Source organism: Electrona antarctica, assembly GCF_951216825.1.
Source record: "Electrona antarctica genome assembly, chromosome: 7".
In the NCBI taxonomy this organism is placed as follows: Eukaryota; Metazoa; Chordata; class Actinopteri; order Myctophiformes; family Myctophidae; genus Electrona; species Electrona antarctica.
In genome coordinates, this window is record NC_136812.1 from 35,748,490 (window position 1) to 35,767,676 (window position 19,187).

The window sequence follows — 19,187 nt, forward strand, 5'->3', positions numbered from 1 at the left end:
ACAGGTGGGTGAATTTATTGTTATTATTAGTATTTTTGGAATTTGTAGTTTTCAGGAAGTGGAGATAGAAAAAAGAGCGATGAAAAACATGGTAGAAACAGGACAGATAATGACAAAGTTCCTGGTAGGGTAAAGAGAAAAATATACATACTGTACATGTGTGTGTAGATAGACGTGCAGTCAGATATCCCAGATATAAATACATTGTAAATTCATTCCCTACTCTGTCACACAAAAGTATCAAAAATAGCTCATCTACAAACTTGAACGCATCACACATTTTATTTGCGTCTTGAAAGTGAACAGTTTGGACATGAGGTTTCCACCCCGACAGTGCCGTTTCCACTCACCTCATCCAGGAAGGGTCTGGGCTGAGGGCTCCTCTTGTCCAGGGCTACCGCCACTCTGGAAGCGGTGCAGTAGCGACGGAACCACGCCCACTTGTGCGTCTCCGCACAGCAGGGGAGCGTGTCCAGCTCGAGGTCACAGGCGAGCGCCACCAACACCTGGACGTGACGAAAACGTTACTGAAGCCCCGTGACGGCAAATCTATGCAGAGTAATCACAGGCTCAAACATATCGGCACTTCCACCTAAAATAAACAAAGGTAAAAAGGACAGAATTATGACGTACCTTGAAGAAGGGGCTGTGGAGCAGCTGTTTGCCTCCTCTGACGACGGGGTCCTCATACTCATACTGCCTCTGCAGGGCCTCGGGTAGGCCCTTCACAAGGGCGGCCAGCGCGCTGCCAGTGAAACTCTGCCATTTAAGAGATTGAAGCTTTTCATGAACCACTTTCAAACGGGCGTCACAATTTTGGATATGTCATTACAAGCGGAACATTTCTATCTGCCATTTTCACTGTTCGACACCGTTATGAAATAAGTGTTTAAATTACAATATTTGATACATAACGTGTCTTAGCAGTTTAGAGACTCGTTCCTCAACAGTGCGATCGGTGGAACTCACCATGGAGCGAGCCTCGCCCTCGCTGTCCCCCAACAGCCTGTTAATGTTGATGGACTGGCCATATTCTGTGGTCAGCAGCTTGCGCAGTCTCTGTAGGGCCCACATCCTATGACCAGCAGCTATGGAGAGGAACAAACCATCAAATCAGCCATAGACATCTCTTCACTAATAATACATAATACATTCTCTGATAATGACATAATACAGTTAGACAGCAATACATGCTGATTTTAACATAATCCCAAATACTGTAGCCGTGTTAAATATGTCATCACTGTCCTTGTATGTCCAAAACCGTTTGTAGTAGCAGTTGCACTGTTTTAAAAACAGTAGTGAATTTTTTCACTACTTTTGCATGTCACTATCAAAGTATAAAATAGGGCATTCATTTATGGAAGAAAAAACCAACATAAGATCAAATATAATATGCAGGTACAAGGTTTCTGCCCGACAGCGTTTTCTCATCTAGTCTCATTGTGTTTAAGGCCTACCATTGTGCCCTCCAAGTGGCTTCATCCTTAATGGACATTCTATTATAACGTTATCCATCCAGACTTTATTGTACAGTAGAGTAGATGCAATGCATTAATACTTAATAAAGCTCTTACCCAGGGCACTAAGCTGTGCACAGGCAGCCAGCGAGGCAGCCAGGCGGGGAACGATGCTCCTGTTGGAGGCAAAGTTGAGCCTGAAGTCCAGCAGACAGGTCACCAGGTCCATGGAGGGACATGACAGGATGCAGCGGTCCGACAGCAAGTCTTTAGGACCTGCTTACATAATTCATGGTGTCATGTTGTCCAGCCAGGTTAATATTCCAGTGTTCCAGTGTTTAAATAGTAGTATTTCAAATACATTCTCAGACTTGTTAATGGAACTTTTTTTCTTTTTACAAGGTTAATTTATCCTAACCATGACCTGTTTCATGTTATGTATGAATAGTTGAAATTAAATATACTGTACATTGCCATTAAATGTCAAAACGTTTGCATGTGTTGTGAGGAAGGAAGCAAGCTCACCAGCAGCAGGCATGATGGGATAGACGGTGAAGCGCCAGCCCCAGCCGTTGACAGAGCCGTCGCTGGTGAACTTCCATTTGAGCTCATCTCCTGGGATCCTCAGCTCACTGGACCAGTCTGACCACTCCCGACCTGGAAGACAGGTTGCATGTCAGAACAGAAGCTCATATACCAGTGATTCACAACCTTTTTCATTTCAAGGACCGCCAGTTTAATATGCATTAGGCCATGGACTCCACTTTGATACAACCTTTCTCAGGGACCCAGATCTGCACTGTAAAATCCTCATTGTTTATTTAACCCATTTTGGGCGGGAACCCCTTTTGGTGTTAGCATCATGTTATGCTTTAGCTATTGAAAAATAGCAGATCTACAAGCTCATAGCGCGCCACCGAGTGGCGCGCTACGAGCTTGTAGGTCTGCTATTTTTGAAAAATCGAAGAACGACTGACATAGAAACATAGCTTTTTCAGAAAACTGTCAGGATGTAGAAGACATTTTTAGAATCTGATCTCAGGTCAGAATGGGTTAACTCTGAGAGCTACAAACCACCCAATGTTGAGAAACAGTGCTTAACTCATTTCTTGTTACCTGATCGGACAGAAACGATCCTGTTGGCTCCGTCCATGATTGTCAGTGGATCGTGGCGTCTCTCTGTGGAACACTGACGGTCAAATTCCACCCTAAGACCCTCGGCACCTACAACGTTTAAAAAAAGAGCTACGTAAGAATAATGGCTAAAGAACACATGGGCTGATTACCTACAGCTCTGCCACGGCAGACTGGGATCAATCTGATTACCTACAGCTCTGCCACGGTAGACTGGGATCAATCTGATTACCTACAGCTCTGCCACGGTAGACTGGGATCAATCTGATTACCTACAGCTCTGCCACGGTAGACTGGGATCAATCTGATTACCTACAGCTCTGCCACGGTAGACTGGGATCAATCTGATTACCTACAGCTCTGCCACGGTAGACTGGGATCAACCGGGTAACCAAGAACACATGGGCTGATTACCTACAGCTCTGCCACGGTAGACTGGGATCAATCTGATTACCTACAGCTCTGCCACGGTAGACTGGGATCAATCGGGTAACCAAGAACACATGGGCTGATTACCTACAGCTCTGCCACGGTAGACTGGGATCAATCTGATTACCTACAGCTCTGCCACAGTAGACTGGGATCAACCGGGTAACCAAGAACACATGGGCTGATTACCTACAGCTCTGCCACGGTAGACTGGGATCAACCGGGTAACCAAGAACACATGGGCTGATTACCTACAGCTCTGCCACGGTAGACTGGGATCAACCGGGTAACCATGGTGGAAACCAAACATGTGCTCTTCCAAAATGATTCCTCTCATAATTAATAATGAGTTTTATTAATCAAACTGCACTTCGATAGCTCGCTATGGGAGAGCACCCTCTGGCATGAACATACAGAAGCATCACGTCTTACACTCACAGATAGGGATTGGCTGGGCATGTGACGTGGGTGCCTAGTCCCGCTCGCTTGCCTGTTATAAAACAGGGGTTACCTACAGTACGTAACCTAATGTTTTAGGTTACGTAGCGACTGGTGAGAGTTGACTAGCAGCTATTCGGATGGGGGATGGGGGAACAAAAAACCAAACAAAAAACTGAACTTTTTCTCTTGCTTTGTGTACCTGGGATCTTGTAGCATTCAGATGGGGGAACAAAAAACAAAACAATAAAGTGAACTTTTTCTCTTGCTTTGTGTACCTGGGATCTTGACGGTGCCGCTGGTGGAGGTGTCGTCGGTGTACGGGTGGCTGCTCTCCACCACCACCGGCTGGGAGGACAGACGGCCACTCTGCGAGTCCGTGGCCACATCCTCCAGCTCCGTGACGCACAGCTCCAGCAGCATGTCGGCCACCTGCCCAACATCACAGAGATGAGCAATGCAGCTTTGCTTCATGTCGCTTAGTTGGCATTAAGAATAGAACATACATTTACAGGGATGCAACTCCAGCAAGTCACAAAGTGCAGGTGGAAAGAGCTGAACATGACGGCCACAGACGGAAAGAGACACGGTGAGAGAGCAAGAGACGGAAAGGAGAAATGAGCAGATTTAAGGTCCTTAAGGCATTGTCGCCTGGATCAGCGACAGGTCGGTTCCATATAGACAGCTCCTTATACGGAAAAAGTGCTTGTAGTGTAACACAGTACAGTAGAGTAATGTTTTTTAGATATATTTTATGTAAAGAGAGAGAGAGAGAGACAGAAGAGGGGTAATAAATAAGTACAGTACCTGTGGATAGGCTGTGCCCATGCCAGACAGCACGGCAGACAGCACGTCTCTGCCCTTGTCTCCAGATCGCAGGGACACTGCCAGTTTTAACAGGTCCACCATCACACGCGTGTCGTCAGGCACCAGCAGGCTGGTGAACTCGTCCAGATACTGGGGTTCTGGACCCACTACCTTATTCTGATTCTCAGAGTCCTGGTACCCAAAATAATGTATGACATGTTCAAGGAGTGACTTACAGTACGTTTGATTGGTGCTGGATGATTGGATAACTGCAGCTATTCAATTCAAATGCATGCTATTAAAAATATGACTGACTTCGTGAGATGCCTTAAAGTACAAACAGAGTTGTTTTCAACACAGGGCTGAGTACCAAAGACGGGGCGCCGTTATGTTCATAGATATTGAAGAAAGAAATATCTATAAGATATAAATAAATGACTATGTGAGTACTCGCAAAATCAAAACGAACCTCTTTGGTCTTTGTCATGGTTTCGGCGATGATGCTAGCCGCTCCGGGGTCGTCGGTGACGGGGATGAAAGGTCGTGAAGAACCCCCGGAGGCAGACGGAGTTATGCCCGATGACGGGGTGACAGCGTCGTCAGAAGAGGGAGCCTGAACGCAACATGTTTTACATATTAAAGGTATATTCAGTGATTTGACTTAATTCAAATATCACTTATTTTTTCTTTTTTTCTGGATAATCCTCCCTACTATAGAGTGTGCTGACCATATAAGGAGTTCCTCCCTGTCCCCAGTGAGCCCCTGGGGTCAAAAAACCCTAGTTTCAGTTTTGGTGGCGGGTGGCAAAGCCTTCATCCAATCAGGATGAGAGGGGCCTTCCTCCAATCATGATCGAGTGGGGGCGGGCCTTGGTGCACATGCTGTTGGCCTGTTGCACTTCCCCCCACTGTAGAGCGTGCATGTGCACATTTTGTTACCGGGGCGGACTGGGTGGTTTTCCAAATCACTCAAATCACTGAATGCTCCTTTAACATTAATGCATAATTATGTTTTTTAAATTGATTTATACTTCATCGTATAACGGCATCGTGCCACGAAAATATTTGGAGAATTCTGTAATATTTGCGCCTACGACATGCCCAAAACGTGGAACTGGAAACGTGTATGCCACAGTGCCCCTCTCCTCACCTCTCCCTTCTTATCCTGCCAGGGGTTTGGGCTGACCCGTTCCTCCGTTTCTGGGGGGGCAGGGGGGCCTTCGTCGTCGCTCAGGGTCGAGGAGGAGTCGGATGGGGGGATGGGCGACGTGGAGGGGCACTCTACCGGCACCATCATGCAGGCTGGCATCAGGGCATCCACCACGGCATCCCTGGGTATACCAAACATACAAGTACTGTTACAATCACTGCATCTCTGAGAAGGCAAAAATTGTCACCGTCAGGCAGTAATCATTTATCTCCATATTTTTGCTTCCCCCCCCCCCTTTATGCCCGACAGAGACAATATACATACATGCACGGTTAAAATCACACCTGACATGTAGTAGAACTCAGTGAGATGAATGAGTGCAGACTGGGTGCATTTCCATTCGTACCTGGCATACATGATCTGCAGCGCTGACAGCACGTGGGACAGGGCCTGCTGCTTGGCCAGGTTGCCGTCCAGGGATAGAAGGATTTTGGCCAGCGAGGGCCTGTTGGGCTTCACGCTGCTCTGCCCACTCATCTTGTTGCTCACTGCAGATGAGTCGCTGTCGGACGGGACGCCTGTAGAACACCACGCCCCCAATGCACAATATATTCATTACAGTGAGTTTCAACACACAGCCTTTGAATTCAACCAGGGCTGAGCAAGTTGAGCATATTAATATATATACACCGGTATATTATATATTATTATTATTTTATTTTTTTGGTAGGTTGCAGCATTAGAAGAAACTTAGGAGACCTAAGTAGGAGGCTCCCAGGGAGTCCCTGGCCGTCTGGAAGAGGACGGGCTCGTGCACCGAGGGAGTGGTGACGTCCACCGTGGTCCAGGCCACGCTGTGGGAGGAGCCACAGGCCACGCGGGTGATCTTCTGTCCCTCCAGGCCCTGCACCAGCGTGGGCTTCCTGTTCACCGTGGTGGTGCCGTTCCCCTGCTGCCCGTGGTCGTTGTCACCCCACGCATACACCTGCCACACCAAGACACAACACTTTAACCCACGTGGTCGTTGTGACGTTGTCACCCCACGCATACACCTGCCACACCAAGACAACACTTTAACCCACGTGGTCGTTGTCACCCCACGCATACACCTGCCACACCAAGACAACACTTTAACCCATGTGGTCGTTGTCACCCCACGCATACACCTGCCACACCAAGACACAACACTTTAACCCATGTGGTCGTTGTCACCCCACGCATACACCTGCCACACCAAGACACAACACTTTAACCCATGTGGTCGTTGTCACCCCACGCATACACCTGCCACACCAAGACACAACACTTTAACCCACGTGGTCGTTGTCACCACACGCATACACCTGCCACACCAAGACACAACACTTTAACCCACGGGGTCGTTGTCACCCCACGCATACACCTGCCACACCAAGACACAACACTTTAACCCACGTGGTCGTTGTCACCCCACGCATACACCTGCCACACCAAGACACAACACTTTAACCCACGTGGTCGTGGTCACCCCACGCATACACCTGCCACACCAAGACACAACACTTTAACCCATGTGGTCGTTGTCACCCCACGCATACACCTGCCACACCAAGACACAACACTTTAACCCATGTGGTCGTTGTCACCCCACGCATACACCTGCCACACCAAGACACAACACTTTAACCCATGCGGTCGTTGTCACCCCACGCATACACCTGCCACACCAAGACACAACACTTTAACCCACGTGGTCGTTGTCACCCCACGCATACACCTGCCACACCAAGACACAACACTTTAACCCACGTGGTCGTTGTCACCCCACGCATACACCTGCCACAGCAAGACACAACCCTTTTAACCCACTGGGAAAAGAGATCTAATACATTCCATAAATTAGAAAACAAATGTTTAAGTAGTAGTGAAAATAGCAGATCTATAAGCTCACAACGCAGCGAGAAGCGATGCGTTGTGTGCTTGTAGATTTGCTATTTTCAAAATTTATATGTACTGTATTTGGCCGCGGACCCCCATCTCAAAATGTTTTGTTCCTAACCTCCAGAAGCAAAATTTGAGTTAAAAATGTTCACTTTTCAAAGATTTGCACAAATTGTCAGGATTTTTCAAAAATATCAGATCTACAAGCTCATAGCGTGGCACGAAGTTCCGCGCTATGAGCTTGTATATCTCCTATTTTTGAATGGCCAAGGTATAAAACAATGCTTTTTTTAGCTCAAATCTGAAAGGACACAGATGCTTTCCCGGTCCTAATGGGTTAAGACCACAAAAAACATCAGGAAAGAAAAATCCCTCCGAGGACAGAAATAAAAAGTATTTCTCCGAGCACAGTCTTCTAAAGTGGACAAATATTGAGTGACTGACTCGGATCATAAGAGGTGATTTGCTGGAGGTTTTCATATTACGTCGTGAGTTATGTTGTTAAACAAGGACACGGGCACTGTGGGGCAATGAAGGTCAAAGTTACTCGGGGGAGTGGAGTGGAGAGTAAATATATCAAAGACACCACGACATGAGGACAAACTGGCACATCTGGAAGGGTGCCATGGCCGTAAACAGACTGCTGTGCAATGCACTAAATGCAGTGCGTTCTCTTTTTACTTTTTCATTTCGATGACCCAGAATTTGGTATGCATTAACCATTATTTTATATTTAAAACATTGCAGATCTACAAGCTCATAGCGCGGCACCGCACTACGAGCTTGTAGATCTGCTATTTTTTTTAAATCGTGAAAATCTTTGAATATACCAGTATATTCTTTCACAGCAAACGTTCATATCTTTGCTTCAGGGGGGTTCCTGAAACAACACATTTTCAGATGGGGGTCCAAATACATATAATTCTAAGGGTTCTTGACATGAAATAGTTTTAGCACAACTGGGGATTTTCTGAACTGTAGAATAATTTGTAGAATCTGGTCTCAAGTGGTTATGCCATGGACCCCCGAGATTTTACAAATGGACCCGGACCACCACTGGTGTAATGTTCCGGGCTGATGGAGGTCAGTACGAACCTGTCCCGTTTCAGTGACGGCCAGACAGTGCAGTGCCCCTACAGCGACGTGGACGATCTTTTTGCCCCGCAGCCCCTCCACCATCTGGGGCTTCCGAACGTGGACGTCAGTGCCGTGGCCCAGCCGGAAGTAGTCTCCTTTACCCCTGGGTTGGGAAAGACGCCACGGTTACCCACGAGTCATGAATAGTCATGAACAGATGACTTTGCAATAACAGCCAAGTTTGTCGTTTGTGTTCTACAGCTCGACCCATGCCAGATTGTTGGTTTCGATGTCAATCCCCAGTTTGGAGAGTCCTAGACCAGTGTTTTGACAAATATTACACATACTACATGTAAGTGCAAAACTTTTGAATCAATTGAAACATTTTGATTGAATTTGATTAAAGTTTCTACATGAATGAATATTGAACTACATGAATATTGAACTGAAAAAGAAGGAAACATCAGATGTATAAAATGTTGATACAGTAGTAAAACAAAGTCAAATAATGGCCAAACTGATATATCGGCCAGTTTGTACTGCGTCAACGACATGACTTTTATAGAATCTCCTCACCAGGTCCACACCACTCCAGATTTGGTGAGAGCCAGGGAGAACTGTGCCCCGCATTCAATCTGACACACGGCCTGCCCGTTGAGCCGCTCGATGTTCTGGGGGATGTTGCAGCCCTCGCTGCCACCGCGGCCCAGCTTCCCGAAGTCCCCGTCACCCCAGGAGAACACCAAACCTGGACAAGGAAAGATTACTGAACCTCATGCTTCTAGAAAACATTCTAAACCATGGGATACATATACTTTGTTGACTGGGGTCGCCCCGGGGCTCTACATTAGGTCAGCTAGTATTAACTTTTCTACACCAGATTTCGTCACTGAAAATAGCAGATCTACAAGCTCACAATGCAACGTTTCGGGAGCTTGTAGATCTGCTATTTCCGAGCTTGTAGATCTGTAGATATGCTCGTTCCAGAATATGGAGGCTAACTTTCCAGTGGTTAAGAGCAGTACCTTCGTCGGTGAGGGCCAGTGTTTGAGCGTCCCGGCTACCACAAGCTACCTGGATGACCCGGTGTCCCAGAAGCACTTTCACCTGCAACCCAAACACAGCCAGGATCAAACGTTAACAGCTAATGCCATGCCCTTATATGAAATATGTAACATGCAGTCAGCGTCACATTGTACAATGCAGAATATAAATCAAATAGGATAGACTCTACGGCAGGTGGCGGCAAACCGCCACACAACTAGTGTAGTCTTCGCTACTTTGTGGACACCAGTTCCATCTATACCAGTGTTTAACAAACATAGGGTAGCAGCCCATTTTGGGTTGTGGTCCCGTTATGGGTCGCAAGTAAATATCCAGCAATTTCAAAGATATCAAAAATATAAAAAAATGATTTCAGGAAAACAAAAAATATATATATAATTCAAATATGTTTAAAAAAATACACATATATGCAGAGATACTAATACAAGAGTACCATGAGTAAATGCTGGGCCGCACGCACACGCACACACGTGCACACACACTCACACCCTACCAGTTTAGGCCTGAGCTGGGTGGTGTTGTCCCCGTGGCCCAGGCGGCCGTACTCGCCCAGACCCCAGCTGTACAGCTCCCCACTAGAGGTGATGGCTGCACTGTGAGAGCTGCCACAGGCGATGTCCCGGATCCGCTTGGTCTTCAGCGCCTCGATCAGCCTGGGCTTGTCACAGTTCCTACAGTGTGTGGAAATTACCATAGTCAGACCTTCAGTGCTGATCGGTCCGACCAAGCAGAACTGGACACAATGGGTGGAGTCAAATCAACGTTCCAGCATGGTAAAGGCAGAGTTAATGTTTTTGAGAACCATTTTTTGTGGAGTCACTTCATTTCGTTTATTTTGACCACGCATGTGCACCAGTTATGTGCACACCTGGTTATGAAGACTAGTGTTCCATTCTAGGGCAAATATTCAGCAAAAAAAAAAAAACTACAAGCTCACAATGCATCGCAAAGTTCTAGTATAGAGCTCTGGGGGACTCCGGCCAATTAAATATACGTATAGAGTTTAAGTGGTTAACTGATGATTGGGCAATTTAGGCCTGATCTCAGCTAAACTAAAAAGAACTAGCTGCCTTTATGGCCTTTTTACGACATGGTGCAGAAGGCCTTCAGCCGTGGAGAACAGTGTTCGCTTTATGTCCCCCAAATGTTTGTGTCATCGTGTCCGTCTATCCACAGCTAATGTCACAAACCACTAGACTGGTCGGTGCCAGATTTATATATACGGTCTTTCACATTTTGTTCAGTTCTTTTATTATGTTAATATTTTTCGAATGTGTGACACTGTCCCTCCGGGTCATCTATATGACGTCACCAACATGTGGTGACCGCCAAGGATGGAGTTCTCCGTTCAATCAATTAGTAATTAGTAATGCCCAGTAATGGACGTCATCGAAAATGTTCCCCCCCATTTTAGCCGACGAGATCGAAAATCTTAAAACGTGAATAACTCTTGATCTAAATCATTCCGTCCAATTCTGAGAAAAGATTATGCGCTATGATTTATGGATTAAATAACCACGGCCATTCGGGGTGTTAAGCACAGAGTAGATAATTGCAAGATAAATGGCCTTGCAACAAGCAACACTACCCAACATCAACCTAGTGCAAATGATTTGTCTATTCCTTTGTCATGGTTAACCCATTGAGACCAGATTCTACAAAATGTCTTCTGAAAAACCTGTTTCTATGTCAGTGGTTTTCAAACGTTTTCATGTCATGGACTCCCATAATGACATGCATTTGGCTGCAGACCCCCATCTCAAAATATGTTTTTTCAGGGACCCCCCAGAAGTAAAGATTTGAGTTGAAAACATTTGCTGTTAAAGAATATATATTAAAAGATTTGCGGCACATTTTCACGGTTTTTCAACAGCTAAAGCTTAAAATAATGGTAGAAAGTGGTTAAAAGCTATAAGGTGACACAGATGCGTTCCACGACGTACATTCTGCTGAAGTGTCCCAGCTTGCCGTCGTCTCCCTCGCCCCAGGAGAAGACCCTGCCGTCCACGGTGAGCGCCATGGCGTGGCGCCCTCCCGAGTGCACCGCCACCTTCTTCACCACGTAGTTACTGAGGGCCGTGATCTGCCGCGGGATGGGGATGGTTCCGCTGGACAGGCCCAGGCCCAGCCTGCCGTTGGTGGCCTCTCCGCACGCATACACCTTCCCTTCCACAGTCACTGGAACAGCGAAGCCACCAGTTAAAACACAGTACAGACGGAGATAAACACATGCGGAACACGCATTTGACAGCGGTCCGTCGGGCTGAGAATCAAAACGCCCCTGAATTAACCACTCTTATGATCATACATCGTAATGAGTAATAAGAGGCCCTAAAAAAATAGCTGATCTACAAGCTCACCCCATGTTGCATCATTAGAAGTGAGCTCATAGATCGGCTAATTTCGCAATTGGTTAAGTGTTTAAGGATGTTTAGAGGAAGCGTGACAATGCAACACAGTGAATATTGACCCTTGGCCTCACCTGTCTCCCCTGATGACAGATTAACTGTTACTCACCTGCAAAGAGGCTCTTGGAGCCTCCGGCTACTTGGACCACATTGAGTGCAGACAGGGTTTCAGAGAAGGAAGGCACCTTTATCTGTGAACAACACCCGGAGAGGCCCCGAACAGATGAGTGGACAGAAGAGGAGTTTAGGATAGATCATCATGCAGCCGTCATAATGAAACAGGCTTTACCTTGGACCCTTTGAGGCCTCCCAGCTGGTCCTTGTCGTTGAGCCCCCACACAAACACTTTGGTCCTGATGGTGGCGGCTGACTCCAACCCTGATAACTTCTTCTTAGCAAGACTGGGATATGGAGAAAGGAGACGCATGCGTAAAGCTGCAATCCATGCATGTGTTTGTGAATAACACGTTATTATAAACAACCTGCATGGTGAAGGATATTAATGCAGTAAAACTAACACAACTCAGTGGCTGTAGAAGTTAGGCTGCCTGCCTTCTATTGAGAAGTTAGATTAGGTCCGTGGTCGGGTAGGAGACCACTAATGGTACTGCCCGCAGGTCAAAGTTCAATGTCTCCCCTGAGAAAGCAGCCGCGCTCTTATTAGGTCAATGACAGAAATGTTGGCACTCGAATGGGCGATCCGGATTTGAATCCTTGGTAAGACATCACCGTTAAAAAGAGCACAGCTTTAAGGGCCTGTATCTTGTGTGTGTGGTGTGTGGTGTGTGGAGTGTGTGTGTGTGTGTGTGTGTGTGTGTGTATAAATAATTATAAGCGGCACGATTTGCCGCCGTACAAACGGGACGAACCAAGGCGAATTTATACATTCAGGTCTGAACGCAGCTTAAGTCATTCATTTTAACCAGTGATCAGCATCATATCAATTAGCATTTAGGGATAATTTTGTCATTATGCAGCTTGCAGCAACCTGGCTCTAGTTTTCGGCAGAAAAGTGAGAGATGGGCATCTTAATCGCTGGGATCACTACGCAGATATTTCTTCTAATTAGCCCAGTGATACTTCCAGGAGGCCTGGCGACAAATTCCTGCTTCTGAGAAATCAACTTGCTCCATGTGAGCCCACGGCACACATGGAGCGACATTCTAAAGCCTAAACCGCTTGTGCTTACACAAGATAGGCTTTGGGATGATGCGCCACTGACTCCCTGGAGGACGACTATCGTGCTTGTCAAACTGAGACAGCACAACCAAAGCCAAGAAGCAGCCACGAGCGCTGGACAGGGGGTCAGACTTAACCAGACAAATACATTCAACTCTCTCTCTCTCTCTCTCGCACACACACACACACACACACACACACACACACACACACACACACACACACACACACACACACACACACACACACACACACACACACACACACACACACACACACACACACACACACACACACACACACTCCTTCACAAGGGAGACGAGCACAGATGAGACATCTGGTCACATATTTACTGCATGGCGGGTCCAACCCTACCTCCCGGTGGCGGTTTTGTCGTCGTCCTCTTCCTCGTTGTCCGACGCCAGGAAGGGGACGGTGGCCAGGTCTTCGTCCTCTGCTCGGATGCGGCCCACGATGCCGAGGCCGTGGATCTTGCAGTCGATGCCGGAGCTGCGGCACTGCTTGATGGCGATCTCCATGTACCTGTGGTACTGGGGGGGGGGGGGGGGGGAGTGCAATGGATGCTTGTTATAGGGGGAGGTTAGCAAAAAAAATCTTCAAATGTATGGAAAATCTTGTGGAAAATAGCAGATCTACAAGCACACAATGTGTCGCATCGTGGCGCATTGTGAGCTTGGAGATCGGCCGAAATCACTGAAGTGGTTACTGTATGTTTTGTAATAATAATCAGAATCTACAAAGTAACTAATAACTAAAGTTTACAAACTTGGCACCCCTATTTTGGGCAAAATCTCTTAAAACGTTTTAAAAATAGGGAGAACAGCAGATCTAGAAGGCCACAACTCATCTGAAATGTTACTTAAAGCTGCAATCTGTAACTTTCATATCCGTGTTAGTCCCGTTTGAGCCCTGTTTGAGCTTCGTGCAATACCTCTCGTCAACCAGTAGGTGTCCTACTTGACCACATGGTCTAAATCAGTGGTTCCCAAACTTTTTCATGTCAAGGACACCCAAATTGACACTAATTAGCCCATCGAACCCAGGACCATCTAGCTGTGAGGCGACAGCACTACCGACTGTGCCACCGTGCATGTCAAACTGGACCCACCAGTTTGACATGCATTAGTCTACGGACCCCCATTTAATGGCATTTATATCTCTGGGACCCTCAATTTATATTGTAAAATCAATCATCAATGTAAATTTTACTCTGAGAGTGTACAAATGGAACCAAATGGACCCGTAAAAAAATGACATTTTATTTCACCAAACACGTTATGGGTAAGTTATGGGTAAGTCCACTTCAGTCATCCTACCTCCGTGCAGTCGTTGAGGAGAGGGACAGTGGTGTCTGTGGGGTTAATGTTGATCGTCTTCAACTCAATCAGGTTGTTCAGAGAGCTGCCACCTACATAACGACAAAAAAAAGCTAACATGTAATGAAATACAGAAGATAATGGTACAGCTTTTTTTTACCCTCCCCCCGAGATAGCAGACAAAGTCTGTGCCAGTTCTCGTTGAGATCCACTAAAATAGACAAGTAAGAACAACAATGTAATAGTCTGGGGGATTATGACCGCAAAACCCCTGGATTCCTTACCTGAAACGACCACCAGCGATGGCATGTAGCTGCTGTCCGCGGGATCCACGACCATCTTCAGCTTGTGCACCAGAACATCTGGGAAGAGCTCCAGACGAATCCAGTGCTGCAGAGAAAACGGGATGACAGCACTCTTAACCACTTAAACACCTACTGTATATAGTTAGATCGCCAGCGGTCTATACCCTCTCCTTTTCTCTCTGCACAAAATAAAAGCCCCTTTATATGATGGTCATTTCTCAGCTTAGATTAAACCCTGATGCAAAAAGGTACTACAGTATACAATGTATAGACAGACAGCATTCATTTCCTTACACATCAGGGGTGTTTGTTTTGTGTGATTAATCAGAACTAAAATATTACGCAGCGATAATGGAATATGGGAAACAAGGTTGAGTTTCACTGTGATTAAGGCCTGTATGAATGAAGCATCAACTATGAGAACAGTTTTCATGCCAGCATCGTTTATTTGCCAAGCCATCAGTGTATAATGACCTTAAGTAGTACTGTACAACATTGTTCTCCTAGGCCAGTGGTTCTCAAAGTGGACCAGGGGTTCCAGAGGGTCCCCAGCTATATAGTTCCTAGTTAAGAACCAAGTGGATCGCAGACATGTAACTCCGACAGTGTACCGGGTCCATTTGGTTAAACTCCAAAATGTTTGAGAACTGCCCTAGGCGTCTGAGTGCCCTACCTTTCCCTGGGAGCCAGAGGATTGCCAGCATTGGTCGCTGCAGTCAATGAGGCGCGAGGCCTGGTTGATGGAGGAAGACACGTTGAGGCTCTTGACGGCACGTGACCATTCGTCGATCAGCATGCCGCGCTGGCTGCTGTGGTGCTTCTTCAACTGCTTCCCCGAGCGTCCGCAGAACGTCGGAGACTGGCCTGGTGGTGGAGAAATGACACGGTTTGAAACATTTTCAAAGATTTCAAAGGATGCCAAATATAGAAAATCTACAAGCTTGCATCACAATGTGACACTTACAGAAGATATGCATCATACGACCAAGTAGGCAGCTTAAGTGGTTAGCAATAGCAACAGCATCAGCTTAACACATACTGTAGCTCCGGATGAAACGTTTCTTTGCAGATTGCTTTTTCGTACATTTTGGCCTTCCTTCTATATTCTACCACTCATCATCTGGCACGGTTCACGCAGTTTCAGTGAACATGTGACCCACCTGGCTCGTTTATTCTCCCAAAGGAATGCCGGGTGTTGTGTTTGCGTGTCTTGAAGCAGTTTTCGCAGAAGTCGAAGTCGTCGCAGTTCCTGCATTTGAACCGGGGGCCGTTGATGGGGAACATTTGGCAGCCATCGCACCTGATGACAACAAGGTGACTGGATTTCAACAGACAGAACATGGTGGTTAATGGGTGAACCATATGAATAAAGGGACTTTGATAGCCACTCCTACCTGACTCCAGGGTGAACGCTTGGCACTAGCTCCATCTCTGACAGCAGCCCAGTCCAGTGGGACTGCTGGGGGAAGTCCACAATCACATCCTTCCCATTGGCACTGAAAGCTAAACCCAATCAAACCATCATGGGAAATACTTTGTTTTAGTCGCAGGGCATTGGGCGAATAAATTAACATCCTATTCAGAAAAGATGTGGGTACTGTCGATCGATTCTTTCTATCTTTTATTTTTTTGTTTAAATCCATCTGCAACGTTTCTGTAAAAAAATGACAGTTTGTCTAAATAAAAACATCTTTACAAAAACTAAATTAAACTGTCAAGTCAAACCTACCAATTCAGTTCTATCAGCAGCCTCGCACATTATAGCTCTATAATGATAATACAGTCATGTACCATTTTTCTCATCATAGATAATGACGACAGATAAAATAGTATAGCATACCCGGTTCTTAAACGCTGCAAAGCAACATGGGTTTACGGTACCTTTCACAACTCCCACGCTCCTGTGCGTCACAGAGCCCCACTTGTACTTTGGCGTCGTCACCGTGGGTTTCACCCTCACTTTGTCACCGATCTTGATGTGTGACGGGGAACTTTGTGGTGGGAATCCTGGAGGAATGCAATCACTCGTGATTCAAAAGGGCAAGTGACCTTCAGAGGCATTTAACCCATTTTGGGCGGGAACCCCTTTTGGTGCTCATAGCGCGCCACCGAGTGGCGCGCTACGAGCTTGTAGGTCTGCTATTTTTGAAAAATCTAAGAACCACTGACATAGAAACATAGCTTTTTCAGAAAACTGTCAGGATGTAGAAGACATTTTTAGAATCTGATCTCAGGTCAAAATGGATTAATTCATAAAACGACCATTCAGGGACTATTCAGGGAAGACACGACGTATAGGTTAGGACAGATTCAAAAGTCATGTTTACTAATCCCATGTCGTCGCCGCCAGGCGCAAGGAAACCAAGGGTTTTTGGACCTGAAAGAATGACCTGTGTTCCAGTATATCCAACTTACTATTTTCTAGTTAATACTTTTCATTGGTTAAATAAAACCATGTATGTATGTTTTGTAATAATAATCAAAATGTACAAATTAAAGTAAATAAAGTTGCCTCTGAAATGTAGTAAAGTAGAAGTAAAAGTACTGAAAATGTGATATACTCAAGTAAAGTACAGTTACCTCTACATTGTAGACAGTACTTAAGTAAATATACCCAAGTTACTTTCCTGCTTACCAAGGAGCTCAGTGTGGATGTAGCGGACCCAGTACGTGCCTCCCTTCTGCTGCCAGTCACACTGCACGTTCAGGTCGTGAAGGCCATCCCTGTCCAGCTTGATCACTTTGCCCGCGTCTCCCTCATACACCTCCTCATACGTCCGGCAGCACTTCACCATCATGCCCACCTGCACAGAGACCACCCCATATTGATGACAGTGACATAAGAGTAGATAGCGTTTTCTTCGTAATATTGTGATATGGCAAAAGTGTCGTCTTTTACTGGTTTTAATCACATTCTTTTACACTTTCTTACAACTTTTTGCAACTTTCAAAAATGTTCTACAACCTCATGTAGAATGCTTATATTCGGTTATATACCTTTTTTTGTTTGTTTTTTTCTTCTTTTTTTAATTAAATTCTTAAAATCTTGTGGTAGTTTAAACTGCAATAAAACAGCTGAAAGAGTTGGCACCTTTAAAATCATTTCTGCAGAAACGCTTTGCCTGATCGCCAATTTGAAATTGGTTCAGCTGTAGCTTCCTGGTCCGTTTAGAAGCCCAGCTCCCAGGCTGGTTGCTCTTACCTGAATGTTCTCTCTCACATACACAGCGTAGTCTTACCTGAATGTTCTCTCTCACATACAGTACACAGCGTAGTCTTACCTGAATGTTCTCTCTCACATACAGTACACAGCGTAGTCTTACCTGAATGTTCTCTCTCACGTACACAGCGTAGTCGTCGTTGGACTGGAAGTCCGATCTCTTCTTGAACGTCTGGCTCTCCGTAACCACCACTCCCGCGGGCTGACCACATAATATCACAATATCATATATCACACATCATCTATTTACGACAATGGGGTAGAGCCCATTGTGTACACAAAATAACTATTTTTACTTCCGGTCCGCTTCCCTTCACAGGTGTTACAGAGGATACTAATTAAGGCTCTGTTCCATTTAGTGTACAGTGATTTTCAAACGTTTTAATTGCAAGGATCCCCATAACTCTGAGAGTGTACAAATGGAACAAAGAGTGTACACTCTCAGAGTTATTGGCCATTTGGAACCTACTCAAGGACACTTAGTAGGGAAGGGGCCCAAGTTCTTTCCAAAAGTGCGTGTATATATAGAGCCCATTGGACAAGCTGATAGGCTGCCACGATCATTACACTTTACTTTACAAGTAATTGCGATTAACAATTTTCTTTTTTGTTTATTTGTTTTACATGGAAACGATTATGCAAAATAATTGTGATCATCTCAGGTAATTGCGATCAGGCAATTTTGTAATCATTGTGACAGGCTGAGTGGGAGGTGACATGAATGATGGGAGGTTTATGTGTATGATAGAGGGGTGGTTAAGGTCTTACCGTGGGGAAGACTGGCTCCACCTCCTCCATCTCCTCCAGCACCTCTTCATCAGAGTACTCATCTGACACGGTGTCGGCATCGGACACCTCAGTGACGTGGATGTCAGGATGGTCCAGCAGCCAACCCACCAGTGCCTCCACACCTGCAAAGAATGCCCGGAATGAGACTATATCACTGTGTAATAATGTCTTCTAGCTACTGCATGGCATGTCAAATCACATTCGTGTGAAGTGAGAAGCGCTCTTATCATCATGCATCACATTCTGTGCTCAGCCAATCAAATCATCACAAATGTAATTCCGGACAATCACTTTTGTCGTCTACACTTTTCTGCCCTGGCTTTTATCTTCAATATGTACTTTGCTCAGCCAATCAAATCATTGCTATGGTGTGATCAGCAATCACCAATTATCAGTCAATGTTTGTGTTCACACAGACGCGGAAAGCTGGGCATAGGAGGGGCGCTAAAAGAACATATCCTCTAAGATG

The 19,187-nt window shown here is 45.9% G+C and overlaps 1 protein-coding gene across 4 annotated transcripts in view; it reads right to left on the bottom strand.

Annotated features, from left to right (window-relative positions):
- herc2 (HECT and RLD domain containing E3 ubiquitin protein ligase 2) overlaps positions 1-19,187 on the bottom strand; it is a 78,438-nt gene that overhangs the window by 15,920 nt on the left and 43,331 nt on the right. For 2 of the 4 annotated variants that reach the window (XM_079505775.1, XM_079505774.1), the window contains exons 48-76: positions 18,698-18,840; positions 18,033-18,131; positions 17,345-17,513; positions 16,591-16,716; positions 16,104-16,212; positions 15,870-16,009; positions 15,383-15,573; positions 14,689-14,794; positions 14,405-14,496; positions 13,443-13,618; positions 12,178-12,289; positions 11,998-12,079; positions 11,424-11,658; positions 9,974-10,151; positions 9,441-9,522; positions 8,992-9,163; positions 8,434-8,578; positions 6,178-6,403; positions 5,825-5,996; positions 5,419-5,599; positions 4,738-4,881; positions 4,269-4,460; positions 3,740-3,893; positions 2,577-2,684; positions 1,986-2,117; positions 1,578-1,736; positions 970-1,088; positions 634-759; positions 351-506 (exon numbers count right to left, since the gene is read on the bottom strand). In XM_079505775.1, coding sequence (XP_079361901.1) covers positions 351-506; positions 634-759; positions 970-1,088; positions 1,578-1,736; positions 1,986-2,117; positions 2,577-2,684; positions 3,740-3,893; positions 4,269-4,460; positions 4,738-4,881; positions 5,419-5,599; positions 5,825-5,996; positions 6,178-6,403; positions 8,434-8,578; positions 8,992-9,163; positions 9,441-9,522; positions 9,974-10,151; positions 11,424-11,658; positions 11,998-12,079; positions 12,178-12,289; positions 13,443-13,618; positions 14,405-14,496; positions 14,689-14,794; positions 15,383-15,573; positions 15,870-16,009; positions 16,104-16,212; positions 16,591-16,716; positions 17,345-17,513; positions 18,033-18,131; positions 18,698-18,840 — 4,226 coding nt within the window. Of the gene's footprint in view, positions 1-350; positions 507-633; positions 760-969; positions 1,089-1,577; positions 1,740-1,985; positions 2,118-2,576; positions 2,685-3,739; positions 3,894-4,268; positions 4,461-4,737; positions 4,882-5,418; positions 5,600-5,824; positions 5,997-6,177; positions 6,404-8,433; positions 8,579-8,991; positions 9,164-9,440; positions 9,523-9,973; positions 10,152-11,423; positions 11,659-11,997; positions 12,080-12,177; positions 12,290-13,442; positions 13,619-14,404; positions 14,497-14,688; positions 14,795-15,382; positions 15,574-15,869; positions 16,010-16,103; positions 16,213-16,590; positions 16,717-17,344; positions 17,514-18,032; positions 18,132-18,697; positions 18,841-19,187 lie in introns of all 4 variants that reach the window. The other 2 variants (XM_079505773.1, XM_079505776.1) reach the window with 1 other exon arrangement.